Genomic DNA, 18663 nt, shown 5'->3' with positions numbered 1-18663 from the left:
TAGGCAATACAAAACTTTACTTCGCACCTTCATACACACAACACAACATTAGAATGAGTTTTTATCAACGCCGACATGATGATAACCTGTCAACATGACAGGAAAATCCACATGACATTAATACAGAGCGGGCAGAACCCAAATCTAGCTCAAGTGCCGCACGAAACATGTTTTCGATGGACGAGAGTGAAAATGGAACGCACACGCTATAGAGAGGCGAAGTGCCGCCCATCTACTTGCGACCCATGGGACCCCGGAAGCGAAAAATTATACATTGAAGTCAATGGAGAGAGAAAAGTAATCTTTCGATCCCGTTTGAATTGTGCCACGAATGACACATATGATGTTTGTCAAATTAAAAGAACATTTTGCAAGTCAAAAAAATACAAATGTGTCGTAAAACTGTGAAGTTACAACATTTTTTGTGTGAAACCGCTCAGTGAACTACACACAGCAAATCGGCCAGTGTTAAATCAACTCCCATAGAGTTAAATTTAACACTTTCCCAGAGTTTATATAATCCTCACTGGTTCAGAGTTAAGTTAACACTTTGGATAGTGTTAATAGTTTAACTCTATTTCAGTGTTAATTCTTTAACACTTACAGTGTTACATTTGACTCTATTCTAGTGTATTTTCCACACTGATTAGTGTTAAAACTTTTCACTGGAAGTGTAACATCTTAACACCTATAGTGTTATATTTTAACACATTTGAGTGTTGAATTGGGTTAGTTTAACTATATCAGTGTTAATTCTTAACACTCACAGTGTTACATTTGACTCTATCCTAGTGTATTTTCCACACCGATTAGTGTTACAACTTTTCACTGAAAGTGTAAAATCTAAACACCTATAGTGTTATGTTTTAACACATTTGAGAGTTGAATTGGGTTAGTTTTACTCATTGTAGGGGTTAGTATGTAACACTAATTAGTGTTATTTTGTAATAAAGAAATGCTGCTTTTTCTAAAACTTAATGTTTATCTGGACTGTGTGCAACCTTACATTTAAATACATTGAATATACTCAACTACATGAATTGTTCTAGAAGTGCTAATAGGGTCATCTTACACACAACAGGGGGAAGAAAGACAAGCAAATAATGCATTTATCATTTTTATTACACCAAGCACCAAACACAGCTACAAACATATGACAATTACAAATGACACCACAAAAAGTGGTTACAAAAACAATGGTACAATGTAAAGACGATTATCGTCAGTACCATTACTACTCTGCAGGTCAAATGGCCTATACTTTTCCAGAAAGTTTGCATTGATTACAATTTTTTCCTCTGATTCACACACACTGTATGCATGAAAATGTTCACTGAAGAATTCAACGTCAAGCTTATTGGCAATGAAATGGACACAATTATTAACCTTAAGTATAATTTTTATCCTGTAAAACAAAGGAATCTCGTGGTCAGTGCCCATAGATACAACCAATCCAACTCTATACTCCGTCCCACTGATCTTTACCCAGTTAGTTGAAAAGGCATCTCCATCTTGCACTAATGGCACAACTTGGGGTAAATGTTCATGATCATTATCTGGATCAAATGCTTTCAGGGGACCATACTCTATGTGGTTTAAAGGGGACGTCTCCCAATTGTAAGCTATCAACATTTGGTGTTTTTTGCCAAGTGAGACTGTGATGTTCTTAAAATTTTCCAGGGTGTTTTTGAACACCCGGTGCTTTGCTTCGAACCTCATACTCCACATATGAATTAAGGGTCCAATTTTTCTGATACAACTCGGATAATGTAACATATAATGGTGTTTAGGGATCATATTTCTATTTGGATAAAGCTGTCTAAACAAGACATGGTGCTCCATTATTAAATGTTTTAAATACACCGTCATGCCCATTGTTACAGATGGAGAGAAAATTATGTTAATGATTTGTAGTAGAAGCAACAGCAAAGACCAATTCTGATCACCTTCCGGCACAATGTCACCAAAAATCAAGGGAATATTTCTGATCAGACAGAGAGTCTGAATTGAGTTCAATCCTATAGTATAGTTAGCACTATCCAAGTTGACCCTTGTTGGACGATTTTTCCGCTCCAAGTACCCGTAGTCAAAAGCATAGATTCGAGACAGAAGATCAGCTTTTGACAAAAAGTTCTCAGACAGGTACCCCAACAGCAGCTTCATCTCAAACTGACCTACCCCTTCCAGAATGTCATGCATTATATCCAGAGAAAAATTCTGGCAAACGTGAAAAAACTGTAAGCTGTTTAGAGTTGAATTCCTCTTTAAACCACACACATGCAACTTTTGTGGATCTGACTGTAACTCGTTGCAATGAGTTTCAAAGATTTCTTTACCTCGTAAGATTATCTTTGGGTCATCCTCACTGAACACATTCTGGGCATCACTTTTTTCAATCAAACATAAACGACAAAAATAACGGCCACTGAAACACTCAATAAAACCCAGAATCCCATGCATTCCTAAATTGTCCCCTGTGATTTGACAAATTGTGCCGTGGACATTCACAGATGAATATGGCAAACTAATTCCACGACTCTCCAACACTTTTATGTCATCAATCAAAGGCTGTAAAATGGGATCAAAGCCGTATTTTTTAACATCTTCTGCATGAAACAATGCAACTAAATGGATATTCATTAGTGCAGAATTTAACTTTGGGGGCAGATTTCTCAGAACGAAGTACAGTGCTCCAACTTTATGAAGTCCATGTTTTGATCCAAGCGCGTTCGCTGTCTCAAAATCATCGTAATATAACTGAATTTGCAAGGATGTCTTGTGTTCTGAAAACAATGGATGTGATCTAAAGTAACTGCCATCGCAAAAGTCTTCATACCGGTTTTCGGTTGATACAGAAGGTGTGCTAAGCAGTCCACAAATATGAGTATTGCGACTAGGGCTGCAACGATTAGTCGACATAATCGACGACGTCGATCATAAAAATTCGTCGACGCGGAATTTTAGTGTCGACGCGTCGTATAAAAACAATCAGAGAGCCGGTAACGTTAATTCACAACTGCGCAAATGTTCATTTGTAACTGCAATGCACTACAGGAAGTGCTGGGGGCAGTATACTCTCCATTGTCTGCCATGACTGCATTCTGTACTAAAAACAAAGAAGAAAGAATACGAACGATGGCGGAAAGGAGAGAGAATGAGGGTGATGAAGAGCTCAAAAAAGCGAGACCGAGAGTTTCGAAAGTGTGGGAGTATTTCACAGACGACAAGCCAAAGAAGTCAGTGAAATGCAGAATTTGTAAAGGGGAATTGGCATTCCACGGCAGCACTACAGTGATGCACGAGCATTTAAAACGCAAGCACCCTGGAACCGTGAGGACTGCTACTTTGGATCATGGGTAAGTTTGAGCAAGTTAGCCATAGTCATGTTTACGTTAGCTTACATGTTGGAAAACAGAACGTCTCATGGTTAATGCTTGCTAAGCAAACGCTATTTCAGTTATGTTGAGGCTGCGTGTCCACCAACGAGCTGCTAAACAGCGCCAAGCTTACAGCGTAGTAGAGCACACTAGAGCTTTATGGACGCTGTAATTAATTCCAAACTTAAAATAATAATTAACAAGGGTCTGCGAAATGACAAGAATAAAATGTGATTGAATTGATCCTGGGACTGGACAACAGGGTGACATTCACAGGTGTGCAGACTTGAGGTAAAACATGCACTGGAGCCCGGAAAAGGAGCCGTGCCCACAGGAAGCAGAGATGGAGGGTGTGACAGAAATAATCGTTAGATTAGTCGACTAATCGAAAAAATAATCGACCGATTAGTCGACTACCAAAATAATCGTTAGTTGCAGCCCTAATTGCGACACATAAATTTGATTGTTTCCAAAATTGGAACATAAACAAAAGTGTCTTTTACTGGTACTTGATCAAAAGTACCCGTACCTTTATTGAGTCTTGAATCATAGCGGAATCCCAACAGTTTTTTCACAGGGTCCACAATTCCCCATTTTTCACTTAAATACTTCTTTCTTTTAGTTTCAGTATTAAAGTTCTCAACAGGGTTTTCAAAGGTTTCAAGACATTTTTCCAACGTATTTCTTTCAGGATTATCAACCGATATAGCAGACAATACTTTATGCTTAAACTCAGAATGAAGTCCTTCTGCAAAATCTTCTAAATGACTAACAACTGATGATACTACACTATTTGCCACACCACTACCAGTTAGTCTAGAAATAATTGCAGCACAAATGTGTTTCGTATTGTCACTGCTACCCTGACCAGACCCATTGCTTTCAGAACACCCGGCACCTTGCAAGACATCATTTCCTTCAATAGGATTTTGAGAGGCAACACAATCAGGTTCACGCTGATCATCATCAAAGAGGCCACCCTCTTCTGCATCATCACTGTGACATAAATCATTACCATGAATAGTATTTAAATGCTTTTTCAAACCTGCATATGTACTGAACTGACGCCGACAGGCGTCCTGAGAACAAGACAATTTGAACTTGGTGCTTGGGTAAAAACTGTGTCCTATCCGCAAGTGGCTTATTAAGGCCTTACTGGTGGTATGCAAGGCTTGACAGATAAAACATTTAAACATTGTCATTCAAGATCTTGGCACGCAACTCACGGACACGTGGTGACTCCTCCGTGGAGGTAACATCGATGTTGAATACAGTGGTCTGTACAAACGTGTACAGATGGACCAGGGACTCATCATACGAGAGGTTGAAGACGTAGTGACATTTAAAAAGTTCGTCAAACGCACTCAGTGAGCTGGTAGCATGGCATGGAATGAGCCGTTTGTCAACGGCGACGTAGTAGGTGTCGATCTTGTTACGGGTACGGCCAACCGCAAGGATGAATGGCTGTTTTCCTTCTCTTTCTTTTAGATGTTCATCTATGCTGCTGCATGACTGCAAAACAGATGATAAAAAAAAGACCATCGCTAGTGACTTACTTGGTTCAGACATGACAGTTGGTGTTAGATCATGTTCCATACTAGGTCATCTCTCACAAACCAAGCAAACACTAGTACGTTGTGTACATTTTACGAGGAATTTACCTTGTGGAAGAGCACCATTCTCTCAGCTGCATCAGTTGGGCTGATCTTGGTCCTCTTCTTCCGTCCAGCCGTGGGAGGCAAAAGATGAAGAAGCAACAGCAGAGTGGCCATGTCACTGTCCCAGTCTGAGAGAGAGAGAGAGAGAGAGAGAGAGAGACAGACCGACAGAGACAGAAAGAGAGAGAGAGACAGACAGACAGAGAGAGAGACAGACAGACAGAGAGACAGAGAACACAGTGATTAACATATGAACAGAAAACATTAACCCATTTATGCCTAAAGCACCTGCAAAAATCCTGCTACATAACCCTTTTTGGGAAAAGGTGCCCTCAGCCTCAGCTTCCGAAGACATGAAATAAACATGAAATGATAAGCATTTAAAAGCTAAGACCCTCATCTTGCATCAGAATGTGTTCATTCAGCTCTAACATACCAAACTTAAAAAAAACAACCTCAAATCTCATGAGCCCGAATGCTGCGTCCATGCAGCTTCAGGCACCTGGGTCAATGTTGCTCTACGCAGCATCAATGGGTTAAACAGGTATTATTTATACTGTAAAAACACTGCAAGCCAGCATACCATTACTCTCTGGTTGCCTCTCAGCCGCTTTTAACAGACGACACAGATCAGTTGATTGAGTCAGCTGGGTGGCCTCTTTGATGATCTTCAGCTTGAATGTTGTGTCCCACTTGTTCAGCAACTTGGAACTTGTTTCAGCACCAAACAGCAGGTTGAAGTCTTGATTCACCTGTTAACCACATAAAGAATAACAATATTGAATCAGGGTTTGGTACCACTTATGCTGCATTAAAACTGATTTAACCATCGCTAGAACAAAGATTTCAAAACTAGACACAAAGGACACAATCAATGACACTAAGGCTGAAGTATGAAATATTGCATATTATAAAGAAAGATATGTTCTACTCACCAGTCCTTTGACATCCAGAAAACGTGGGAATGTTTTGAAGACATCCGCGCTACTTTCTGGGTCATGCACCAAGTCCTGCCGATATTGAAACGTCATCTTCATTTTCTCCAGCACACTTGCTTCTTCAGGGGTGTGACTAAGGAACGAAATGGCTTCCCTGCAGTCGTCACCATCAAGCTGCTCAGGCAGTGTTGTCACTTCTCTTCTCCGTTTTGGCCCTTGGTCTTTAGGCACTGATGGCTCCTTAGCTGGCCTCTTCGCTGTAGTCCTGCTCATTGTCTTCAGGCGCCACGCCAAATATCCAGTGCCTTTCTCTGCATCAAAAAAATGCTCCTGCAAAAAATGAAAGAACATCAAAATAGTCTTACATCGGGCACAGCAAAAGGAAACATAAGTAAAATCACCTAAATAAAGTCAGGTTCATAGCATACTCCAGTTTCAATAAAGTGGCTTTCTTCAGTTGCTATGAATAAAATATAATGCAATAATAACCATCTTATCATTTGGATTAGCCATCTTCCAATGAAAACTTTCCTACTGACTCCTCACAATCAATGCAAAACTTACATATCCTTTTGGTGAGAAAGGATCCTTAAGTGCAGGAAAAAGTGTAATGATTCCCAGCGCATAATTCTCCCTCTGTTTACGGGTGGGAATCCGGCTACAGTGACAAGACAAGAAATGTACTTAGTACTGACAGGCAGGACAACATTGTTGCACAAATCTAAACCCAATCTAATCTCAAAGTTCAATTGCTAGGTCTTACCCATGTCTCTCAGTCATGTCACTTGCCAGTATGTTGACAAGCTGCCTCCTGGTGCGGTGCTTCAGTGAGTTTTCTGATTTGTACTCTTCAAGAATGTCCTCTCCTCCAGATTTCCGAAGCAAGGCATTTTTGACCATCTGCTTACACAAAATACACAAAAGTAATTATCATCATTAAACATCAGAGCATGTAAATTGTCAAGCACCACATGACAGTTCTCTTAAAATGTTACCTCTTTTGCGGTGTCTGACAGGGGAGCCTTCACCGCAGATGGGCTACCTTCCATGTTCAATCTACTATGGCCTGTAGAAATGCCCTTTTCTCTTAGGTCGCTGTCACTCGACGAAAGGGACAAGGTGTCCGTGAGTGAACATGCAGTATCTGAAGTAGAAGGTGTTGAGTGGTCTAAAGGAAAGAAAACTGTACAACACACCCTTTGATTAATGATTGTCATAGTATCCATTTTGACATGGGCTGTTGTGGTAACATTCCAATTTCTTAAAGGCAGAGTATGCAATTTTGTACAAGACAAGTAATTATTAGTGTTTTTAATGTTCCTGAAAAGTTCTAATTTGGGAATGGGCAGTATCGTCTCATCAGAGATAAACAAAATAAGGATATGGATTGCTGGAACCATGTCCTGTGATCTGATGACACCAAGATAAACAAATTTGCTTTAGATGGTGTCAAGCATGTGTGGTGGTAAAAAGTGATTTGTACAAAAAAAGTGCCCCATGGTTAAAGTCAAGCATAGTAGTGGGAGTGACATGGTTTGGGGCTGTATGGATGCCATCAACAGTAGGAAGCTGAATTTCACCAAAAGAAACATGCTTGTCAACATGTACTGTGACTACTGAAGCAGATCATGATACACTCCATAGGATTTCAGTCAAATCTCACACACGCATCTCTTTTAGCCTGGTGCAGACTCAAAATGTAAAAGGTCAATGGGAGTGGGAGTTTAACATAGGGGTGTGCTCACTTTTGCACCAGCATAATTTCACAAAAATTGACAAATGTCATTTAAGTTATATTATTGACCTTACTTTTCTGTTGTAAGCTTAATAGATGTTGTATTAAACGTAGTCTATGCATGTTTCGGGAATAACGTGTGTTTATTAAAATATTGTTCAAAACGTTACTTTTCAACAGGGGTGTACTCATTTTTGCTGTGCACTGTATTTAGCTTAATTTCACACTGTCAGTCCATTGCCAGCTGTACCGAAGAGCAAAAGCATGATGTACATACGTATGTTAAGTACTCTTCATTGACAGCACAAGACTCATACCTTCATCTGAAGTTTTTTCACGAACTGTCAAGCAAAGACCCGGATTGGACTCCAATAATTCTGCAATAATGTCTTCGTCAACTGCTGTGTCCGTATCATCGAACACCTCAAGCTCAGAGGCATCAGGAAGCCCAAACTTTTCTTTGACTGTAAAAAAACTGAAATCTGACCCAATATAGTGTATTGCCATCCTTGTATACAATATTACTGTTATACTTTGCAGTCAATGGCAAAGGTGTCTCATTAAGGTACCAGTACCATTGCATACAAGGATGGCAATGTAGGATCATTTTTAAGTTCAGTTACTTTCTTTCATAAAACCATACAGATATGCAACAATGTCTTTGGAATGACATGCAAGGGGGATACACAGATAAAATGCCTACTGACAGCAATAGAATCATGGCCCATGTCTTTTGGCATCAATCATAAAGTTCTTGCCTTTACTGATGAAGTCCACATAGGTCACGGCTGAGTGCCAACTGATGTACTTCTTCACATTCCGGTATTTCACTTTCAGCAACATGTTGTCCTAAAATTGCACCTGGAATACATTTAGAAATGCAATGTCAATATACAACAATTTTGAAGCTACAAATGGGACTCAAGGTGTTAAATAGTGGAAATATCCTTTAACACAGTGGTCCTTGAAATAAAATGATGTTTTGGCAACCACATTGAACAATCCCCCCCCCCCCCCAAAAGAAAGAATCCACAAAAGTCTGTGACAAACATTAATCTCACTATCTGAGTGAGTGAGTGTGTGTGTGTGTGTGTGTGTGTGTGTGTGTGTGTGTGTGTGTGTGTGTGTGTGTGTGTGTGTGTGTGTGTGTGTGTGTGTGTGTGTGTGTGTGTGTGTGTGTGTGTGTGTGTGTGTGTGTGTGTGTGTGTGTGTGTGTGTGTGTGTGTGTGTGTGTGTGTGTGTGTGTGAGTGAGTGAGTGAGTGAGTGAGTGAGTGAGTGAGTGAGTGAGTGAGTGAGTGAGTGAGTGAGTGAGTGAGTGAGTGAGTGAGTGAGTGAGTGAGTGAGTGAGTGAGTGAGTGGCACGTCACACAAGACTTACTGAGGCCCTAGAAAGAGAACCAACACATTAGACCCGACATTTGGAGTGCCTGCAACAAAGGGGTGGGGGTGCAAGAACAAAAATGAGTTAAAGGATAATTCCACTATTTACCACCTTGAGTCCCATTTGTAGCTTGTTTATCAAGAATAAGAGTGGTGGACACCATATTCTGAACAATTGCTCCTTTCTTTTCTTTTTGACTGTTTTTGCTGGACCACCTGACAACTTTATATCTTGATTTATTTGGCATTTTGTAAATAAAGTAAATGATTGTGAAAGTGAAAGTGATTAGTCTTCTAACAGAAAGCAAGGGGCACTATTTACTTTACAAAATGCCAAATAAATCACAACGCAACACAACTTGTTTTCCGAACACCCACGAACACCACTAACCACTCGGCGAGTTGCAATGTTTTTTTAATGAACGTTTAGTGTTGTTTTAAGGATCCACTGGAGAGTGCCCAATGGAACCCTGTCTGTAGCAGCCAGGTGGTCATGCAAAAACAGTCAAAAAGAAAAGAAAGGAGCAATTGTTCAGAATATGGTGTCCACCACTCTTATTCTTGATAAACAAGCTACAAATGGGACTCAAGGTGTTAAATAGTGGAATTATCCTTTAATGTTATTTATGCTCTCATCTTTACATGTATACTTTTATAAATATAGTTATTGATACTCTCATCTTTATACCTTTAGAACCAAATCTTCATGACTGAGCCACTGTGTTAATGAATTAGCTTAGCATGTTAGCATCGAACTGGCGGGAGATTATAAACGTTCATAATTAGTTTATTATAACATTGTGATTGATTATTAATTAACAACATCATGTATTATAATAATTTCATGCATTATAATAATCGAACTTACTTCTATAATGAGTGAGTATTACTATAACTAGCTAATCCGTTAGCTTAGCATGTTAGCATCGAACTGGCGGGAGATTATAAACGTTCATAATTAGTTTATTATAACATTGTGATTGATTATTAATTAACAACATCATGTATTATAATAATTTCATGCATTATAATAATTGAACGTACTACTATAATGAGTGAGTATTACTATAACTAGCTAATCCGTTAGCTTAGCATGTTAGCATCGAACTGGCGGGAGATTATAAACGTTCATAATTAGTTTATTATAACATTGTGATTGATTATTAATTAACAACATCATGTATTATAATAATTTCATGCATTATAATAATTGAACTTACTTCTATAATGAGTGAGTATTACTATAACTAGCTAATCCGTTAGCTTAGCATGTTAGCATCGAACTGGCGGGAGATTATAAACGTTCATAATTAGTTTATTATAACATTGTAATTGATTATTAATTAACAACATCATGTATTATAATAATGTCAAATGTTAAATGCCTTACTTACCTCTAAGAATGCCCTGTAGGAAGGATGAACGAAGATGCTGCTGTAGGTCTGGTCAGTGTCTGCTGCTACTTGTAACGTAAAGAGAAATAACGTAAATGTAAAGAGACACCCCCTCCCCTTTTCATTCGATGGGCATAAAACACTGGCTAGCATTTCTTTTAAAACATTAAATGCAGTGTTAAGCACTTATATAATACACATTTATTTTCACTGTAGTACAATATTACCTTGTGGAAGATGGTGAGCTTTATTAAGGCTAATGAATCACCGCCTTCAACACAGTTTGGTATGCAATCCTGCATTGGCCACATTTAGTATTCTTTAGATTAATAACGTACCCCACTTATTAAAAAATGGTTTAGGCTAAACTATTGAATAAGGATATAAATAATAGAAGCCTTAAACTGATATGTATGGTGGTTCTCTTACCTTGTCAACCGTCCTCATCGATCTGGAGTCCACACGATCTGACTTCTTCATGCCCAAGAGCGCGCAAAAACCGGATGTAGAATTTAACTCCAAATGAGTGTTGGGTATTGACACCTTGAAATAACACCACCTACAGAGCCTTTTCAGCACTTTGAGTGTTAAAATAACTCTCAAATCAACACTTGTTAACTCTGAATAGTTAACACCAGATATTTTAACTCAAATTAACACTACCGATTTTGCTGTGCAGGCGTCTGGTCTCGGACAATCCACCATCACAAAGATGGCCGTCACGTTAGCAAATTTCACCTGTTTCTTTCAGAATGAGGCGAAAAAGTATAAAACGAGGTGAAAATCACTACAAGTCTGGGCATGTTGAGAGCTGTACATACACGAAATGGGAGTTAGTCGGTTCTGTAAGAGCCAGCGTGCAGGACCGGCTTTACAAGGTTTCAGTGAGTAATATGAGTGCAATGTTTAACGTTAATGTCAGCTAGCTAACATTAGCTAACAAGGTACACTAACGTGTTTTGTTTTAGCAACTAGTTTTCTCCTTAAGAACTTCGTGGTCTGATGCTGTGGATAACATTAGTGTTCACAAGAACAAGATACAATCCCGTTTTTTGTTTTAGTTGCTCTTCAGATTGAAGCGGCCAGTTTTATATCGACTATATGTGTGATCTCCTTTTTACATCTCGTTGTGTCATTTGAGTTTATTTGCTGTGTGTAGATTCAAGGATTTTGGTTATCTTGTCAATTTGTTTGGTTATCTAGGCACAGCTGTGTGTGACTCCCTCTGGTACACTGGTATGTGTTTTCCTAATGTAGAGAGCATTGATTAATTAATAAACTACACACTGACTCTAGGTCCAGACCAAATCCTTTTTTGTTGATCAAATGTTTTTCAAAAATGTATTGTATATTATATAACAGCTGCACATCACAGACCGGAGTCTCTGCTACTGTGGACCACGAAGGAGGCGATCATCATCCCCATCCCCATCCCCAAAGACCCTGCATGGCATGAAAATCTCCTCCTCCTGAAACAATTCTACACCCAGCATATGCTCCCTGTGTTGGCCAGTAGAGAGGAGGACATTTAAATAAACATCAGGGTGTCCGCGGGGTCTTAAAAAGTGTTAAAAGTTTATCAATCAATTTAGCGAAAATTAAGGCTATTAAAAAGTATTAAACAGCATTTTCCAAGGTATTAAGAAGTCCCACAGCAACGACAACATGAAACACCCTTTAATTCACTGAAACGACATGTCGGGAAACCCCCTCAAGAAGGCCCCCATAGCGCGCCGTAAAATGCTGCTTCCTATTTTAAGTTTCGTCGCGGTGGGTCCCAAGGTGGGTAGACCGGCATACGCAACGCTCTGGGGGTCCAACAGCTCCTTGTGTAAGCCCTATATGATCATTTTCTGATTACGATTAAATAGCCCGCCTCCCTCTCCCCACGTCTCCTGCTGCTGCTGGGCTGTCAGAAGAGGGGGAGGAAAAGAGAGGCAGGCACCGTTTATTAAATATTATTATACAGAGAACAGAATCGTTATCAATTTGTTTTAAAGCTCAATAAATAACAAAGAAGACCTCTGATCGGCACTTTTCTAATTTTGTACGGAAGATTTAAACTTTAACGGACATGTTGACCGGTGGAACATTTTTTTAACGGAAACTCTGCCGCACGGTTCCCTCGTCCCTTGGAAGAGGCGGAGAGGTGGGTGTTTTTCATCTGCTGGTGGACTACCTGAGAGATATACAGCAGGAGAACACGCCGTCCACCGCGGAGAATAAACAGAAGGGCAACCATGGCAACCATGCTCCGGGGTCTTCTTCGCTGCTTTTGGTGTATTTTGTGGCGGCAGCAGCGCCACTTACAGGCCTGGCATATGTACTACAGCATTTCCAGCATTTCCAGCGGTCTAGTGTGAACGGACACGTTAATGAATCGAATGCGTGTGAACGGAAGACTTTTTTGCGTTTGCGTATGCGTTTTACCGTATGCGTCCTCGTGGGGCCGGGGTCTAAGCCAAACTATATCCGGTCACAGAGATCTGCTATTTTAAAGTGAAGTCAACACATATCGACCCTAATATAGTCTATATTAAGAACGAGAAAAGTCTTAACATATATATGTTTTTTTGTAAACATATGACAAATGTGTGAGGGTGATGACGTCAGAGCATCGTCCTATTTGCCAGGGCTTAGCCCCGGACAGCCCCAGCCCAATTTAACCCCTGGGTATTTGTGAGGGAGCTCCTATATGGCATTACCCCGCTGAAGCTCACCAAAGTTTAATATATTTCATAGTTCAAAGTTTTGTCAATTGTTTTGTTTATTGGTCAAATACTAGTTTCTAATGGTGTCAGAGGAGTTTTACTGGAATGAAAGAGCACAGAGTACAGAAGCAACAAAGCAGCATACTGCATTAAACCTGAAGTTCACAGAGAGGTTGAAGTTCATGTGGAGAGGAGGCTTCAGTAGTCTGTCTGCACTCTGTTTAGTTGTGCTATCTTACAATCAATATAGTAAATGTGAGGTAAAGTGTGTTGCCAATGTAACCGGTTAGAACTCAAAGTTGCGATGAGGTCTTAAAATGTATGGAAAGGGTCTTAAAAAAGGTCTTAAAAGGTATTAAATTTGACCTCAGGATTCCTGCATATACCCTGAACATACTCTTAACACCCTCGGACTCTGCGTTGTGTTTCGTATGTGTGATGGGGTGTTATGCAGAGGGGAGGAAAACAGGACACAGCAGATTGGGATTGTGGTGGAGATGCTGAGCAGTTATTTAATTGTTGCATGTAATTATTATTATACTGCGTGCTTCTTAGTTATTCCATCTTTTGCTGTAACATGGATCTTTATGTAACTCTATATTTACTTGTTATCTACCACACTTCCTTCTACATCATACACCATCATTATACATGATGGTGTATATAGGATATATAATATATTTGTATACATATCTGTAAATTGTATAATTTTATTATTCGTATTTGGGATTTCTCTTTTGTCCACTCAAATACACTTGGCCCTTTCTCTTTCCATGTGGAAAATGGCAGCTGCATATTCTGCTTTTCTCATCTGGCTCCCTTTCTGCTCGTCTGTCATGTCCAGTGTTGGGCAAGTTACTTCCAAAATGTAATATATTACATATTACTCATTACTCTCTTTTGAAAGTAATAAGTTACATTACAATATTACTGTCTCTGAAATGTAATGAGTTACACTACTTTAGTTACTTTTTAGTTACTTTCACCAAAATAACCGCAAAAGAATAGCTAGGTATTTTAAATGCTGAAAATGTAGTTTAGTGCAGCTCATTATGCATCCAGTGAAGGGCGATGTGGTAGCATAACAACTGTGTAGGCCCTTAAGGCTACTAACAAATTGTATTACAGGGCTTCGTTGAATACTCGAATCTGATTGTAAATTCTTAACATGTGACATGTTGTTAATACAGCAGTACAGACCGCTGTCAAGGACTATAATGAAGGTTAACATATTGTAAATCAAGGCAAATATTATTTAAACCATGCTCATGGTTTGAAATGGCAAACATTGAAAGGCAAAAGTATTATTAAAACCATGTAGCCTACTACATCATCACCTTGGTCCCATCATATACGCTGGGAAGAGAATATTTACTGTGCTTGAAAACTGGTATCACATCATTATGTGAGGTTGACTTTGTGACCTGGAGAACATTTCAGCTGCAACATCAGCTCGTTGATAATAAGCTTGGGATATGAGATATTTTTGTAGCCATTCGTGGTGAAGGTAGGCCTGTCGCGATAATCGATAAATTGACTTATCGTGCAATAAATAAAAAGGGACTCGATAACTTTTCTGAGCTCGATAAATTGGCGTTTACATAAGGATGTGACCAGAATTTTCGCCAGGCGCGCTGTGGCTGCCGGCCACGCGCGTCCGCATTGCTTCTGCCGGCCTGGCGGGCTGCGAGGGGCGGGGCTCACACACAGAGCAAGGTCAGGAGTCAGACACTCCACGTGCACGTGCAGCAGTGTAGCAGCATGATCTAGCATCCACATTAATAATATAGCGAGACAAGCAGGAGACAACGTGTGACTTACTCGAGGGGAATTTAAATAGAAATGGAATTGGTTACAAAACCTAATTCCACATCTCCGGTGTGGGAGTATTTCGGATTCAAACCAAATGAACGAGGCCAACCTACGGATATTAATGAGCCGGTGTGTCGCATTTGTTTGAAAAAGGTAGCAACAAAAGCTAGCAATACCACAAATCTCAAACTGCACTTGAAACACAACCACCCCATTCCGTTTTTCCAGCTGGGAGCAAAGACGGCAGCTGGAGATGGAGAGCCCCCACCTTCCCGACATTCTGCAATAACCGATGCATTTGCCCGTCAAGGCAAATACAAACGCGATAGCACAAAATGGCTCACGCTCACAGACAGCGTAAGCCGCTTCATAGCCAAAGAGATGCAGCCATTTAACATAGTTGAAAAAAAAGCATTTCAAGAAATGTTGCAAACTTTTGACAAGCAGTACGAACTGCCGAAAAAAACCTTCATCTCCCAAACTGCCATTCCAAGTCTATACAACCAGGTGAAAGACAAAGTTCTGAAAGAGTTAAAAGACATCTCTTTTTACTCTGCAACTACCGATATGTGGTCAAGCTCTAATATGACACCATACATGAGCTTAACCGTGCATTACATTACAGATGACTGGACTCTGCAGTCGAAGTGTTTAGAGACCAGGTACATACCGGACAACCACACTGCTAACATACTTGCAGAAAACCTGCAGTTTGCTTTAGCAGACTGGGCACTGGAGGAGAGCAAACTTGCCTGTATAACCACAGACAATGGTGCTAACATTGTGGCTGCAATACACCAACTCGGATTGCCATGGCTCAACTGCTTTGGCCACAACCTCCATTTGGCTGTGTCTCATGGTTTGGACAGTGACAAGGATCGCACAGCACGTGCCATGGGAGTGTGTAGGAATCTTGTAAACACCTTCAACCTCAGCTGGCTAAAGAAGAGAGACCTGAGAAAGGCACAGACTGAAGCCAATCTCCCCCAACACAGTCTAATACTGGTGAGTGATGGATAAATCATTGATAGTTGTGTTAATATTTAACAAAAAATATGTTAAAGGTTCATTTAAGATTAAATAAAGAGTTCTTATTTTTAATTTGTGAATTACATATGGACCTGTAATGTTCTTTCATTAGCATGTATTAGATCGTTGGTTACATTATAATAACATGTACAATTATTTGTGATAAATAATGGAAATGGGAAAAGTAGTATTTGTTTAATTATGTTGATTTAGACTAATGAAAAATAACATGTTATCTTTCCCACAGGATGTCGCCACACGATGGGGAACAAAGCAAAAGATGATAGAGAGGGTGCTGGAGCAACTCCCAGCCATAAGACGTGTCCTCGTTGAGGATCGAAAACATGGCCACCTGACCCCAACCTGGCAGGATGTTTCTGTGTTAGAATCCATAAATGCAGCAATGAAGCCAGTGGCTGATTTCACAGATGTGCTATCAGCGGAAAAAAATGTCACAGCGTCCTCAGTTAAGCCTGTGTTGGAACTACTAAAAGGTGAACTTTTATCACCAGGCCCCGATGACACTGAACTCACAGAAAACATAAAGAGCAACATGTGCAGGGTATTGGCACAGAAATACAGCCCACCAAACATCCAGCTCTTGTTGACCAAGGCCACCGTCTTGGATCCGAGGTATCGTGGTAGCATGGAGGATGCAGAAGTCTTGGATGATGTCAGGCAACAGCTTGTGCAAGAGCTACTGGACATGAAAGAGCAACAAGGAAGCAGAGAAGGTGCCAGCAGCGAAGAGAGCTGCAGTAAAGCTGCAGGAGGAAATGATGAACCTCCACCAGCACCTGCCAGGAAGAAGAGGCTGAGTGACCTTCTACAGAACAGAAAAGCCCAATTAACCACAAGTCAGCCCCAGGCTGTGCTCCCAAAAAGAGTACTTGTTGATTTAGAGCTGACAAAGTTCCTCCAGGAAGAAGCAGTTGATGCATCATCCGATCCCTTGATGTGGTGGCGTGATAATCAGAGGAGATTTCCTTTAATGGCCAAGTTAGCAAAAAAATACATGTGCATTTGTGCAACAAGCACTAGCTCAGAGAGAATGTTCAGCACAGCTGGCAACATTGCTACCCCAGAGAGATCCTGCCTTAAGCCCCACAAGGTAAACATGTTGGTGTTCCTTGCTCGGAATCTTTGATTTATAGATTTGGATATGGCCTATTGAGGCATCTGGATCTTTGTATGGACAGTGACCTGTACACTTGAATTTTGTTTTAAGGAGTTTTTTTTGCTTGTCTGCTCATATTTATTTTACTACTGCATTTTAAAATGCAATTGCCTGTTTTGGCCACAAGAGCTCTGTTTTCAAGCCTGAGTCTATTTAATGTATTGTTTTGGTTGTGTGTGATTTATTTAATTATTTTAATTTATTTGTTTTTATTATATATCATTTATATATTTCAATATTATTTCACATTTAATTTGCAATGTTCAATAAAAGGTTCTCTTTGAAAGGTTGTACTTGAATTATTATTATATATTATCATTATGTCAGTGGTCTAAAATGGTCTTACAACGGTCGACAATATTATCGTTTATCGCAATAATTTCCAGGAAAATTTATTGTCCAACAAAATTAATTATCGTGACAGGCCTAGGTGAAGGCATCTGTGCTATTGTCATACTTGCCAACCTTTAGACCTCAGAAATCGGGAGCATTTCAAAATGCAAAATTGGAGGGGGGGGGGGGGGCGGTGCTAGTGGATCGCCGGAGCTGTTAGATTAACATTAACATGCTTATTGTAGTTGTAAGTGCACTGCCTTGCGGCCTGTAGCACCATCCTTGATGGAGCATATGTGTGGGTTGGACCTGTATTTTACAGGAAAGGAGTGAGCAGAGAGTAGAGTAGTTGTTGATTCTTGTTCTGTTTTCTGTGAATATCTGCCTCACCCTCTCAGACTTTGAGTTGCGCGCGCTACTAAAGAGACGTGTTACCATGGAAACCAAACAATGCTGTATTAAAGTCGGAGTGGAAACAGTCGTGTTTAAATCAGATTTAGTCGGAAATCGGGAGAAATGCGGGAGAAATATGACCCCGGGAGGAAACCGGGAGAGGGCAATGAAATCGGGAGTCTCCCGCGAAAATCGGGAGGGTTGACAAGTATGGCTATTGTATGCATTATTTTTGACCCAACATTTCTACAGGCATGTCAGAATATGGTACTATTTTCACATGAATATTCTAGCCATTGTCTATTTTTATACCACAAGCTGCAAAATGACCGCCTTACCCATGGGCGCGGCAAGGGGGGTGCTGAGGGCGCTGCAGCACCCCCTAGCGGCAGGCAGGGGGTGCGGAGCTCCCCTGTCTGAATTATTATTTGACGGTTATTGCTGCTCCCGCTGTGCATAATCTGTGTAATATGTAGCCAATAAATTCCACATTGTTGGTAAAATGATATTTTGGCCTGCCCCGAATGTTTTTTCTGTAGCCCCGGACAATTCTACCTCAATAATATAATACATTAACCGTGCTTTACGTGAACCTCATCAAGACACTAGAAAGGACGGCAGAACTGTAATTTCCCGTGTTCAGTGAATGCAACAGAGGCAAGACACCAGAACAATCAGAGAGTTGGATGGAAATAAAAGTGTGCTTGTGTCATTCAAGCTCGCGG

The 18663-nt window shown here is 40.2% G+C and overlaps 2 protein-coding genes across 7 annotated transcripts; one reads left to right on the top strand and one right to left on the bottom strand.

Annotated features, from left to right (window-relative positions):
* Positions 1–3959: 3959 nt before the first annotated feature.
* Positions 3960–11158, bottom strand: LOC307035380 (uncharacterized protein). Of its 6 annotated transcripts, none has more exons than XM_079674598.1 (12): positions 10913–11158; positions 10484–10551; positions 9088–9136; positions 8467–8569; positions 8026–8172; positions 6969–7156; positions 6737–6876; positions 6538–6631; positions 5971–6303; positions 5619–5787; positions 5039–5163; positions 3960–4889 (listed from the first exon to the last, which is right to left on the bottom strand). In XM_079674598.1, exons 4-12 carry the CDS (start codon positions 8549–8551, stop codon positions 4566–4568), a joined length of 1605 nt encoding a protein of 534 aa, XP_079530724.1. In that variant the 5' UTR covers positions 8552–8569; positions 9088–9136; positions 10484–10551; positions 10913–11158; the 3' UTR covers positions 3960–4565. The 6 variants fall into 6 exon arrangements, with proteins under 6 accessions (XP_079530724.1, XP_079530725.1, XP_079530723.1 ...); XM_079674599.1 differs by having other exon boundaries at positions 10484–10548; XM_079674597.1 differs by having other exon boundaries at positions 10484–11158.
* A 2884-nt stretch (positions 11159–14042) lies between these two features.
* On the top strand, positions 14043–17600 carry LOC307038100 (E3 SUMO-protein ligase ZBED1-like). Its single transcript, XM_079679395.1, has 2 exons — positions 14043–16011; positions 16283–17600. The coding sequence occupies exons 1-2, from the start codon at positions 15037–15039 to the stop codon at positions 17180–17182; spliced, it is 1875 nt and encodes a 624-aa protein (XP_079535521.1). The 5' UTR covers positions 14043–15036; the 3' UTR covers positions 17183–17600.
* The last annotated feature ends 1063 nt before the right edge of the window (positions 17601–18663 follow it).

This window comes from Notothenia rossii (genome assembly GCF_949606895.1).
Source record: "Notothenia rossii genome assembly, chromosome: 4".
In the NCBI taxonomy this organism is placed as follows: Eukaryota; Metazoa; Chordata; class Actinopteri; order Perciformes; family Nototheniidae; genus Notothenia; species Notothenia rossii.
The sequence above is the reverse complement of the archived record's forward strand: the minus strand, read 5'-3'. Positions and strand labels throughout refer to the sequence as shown.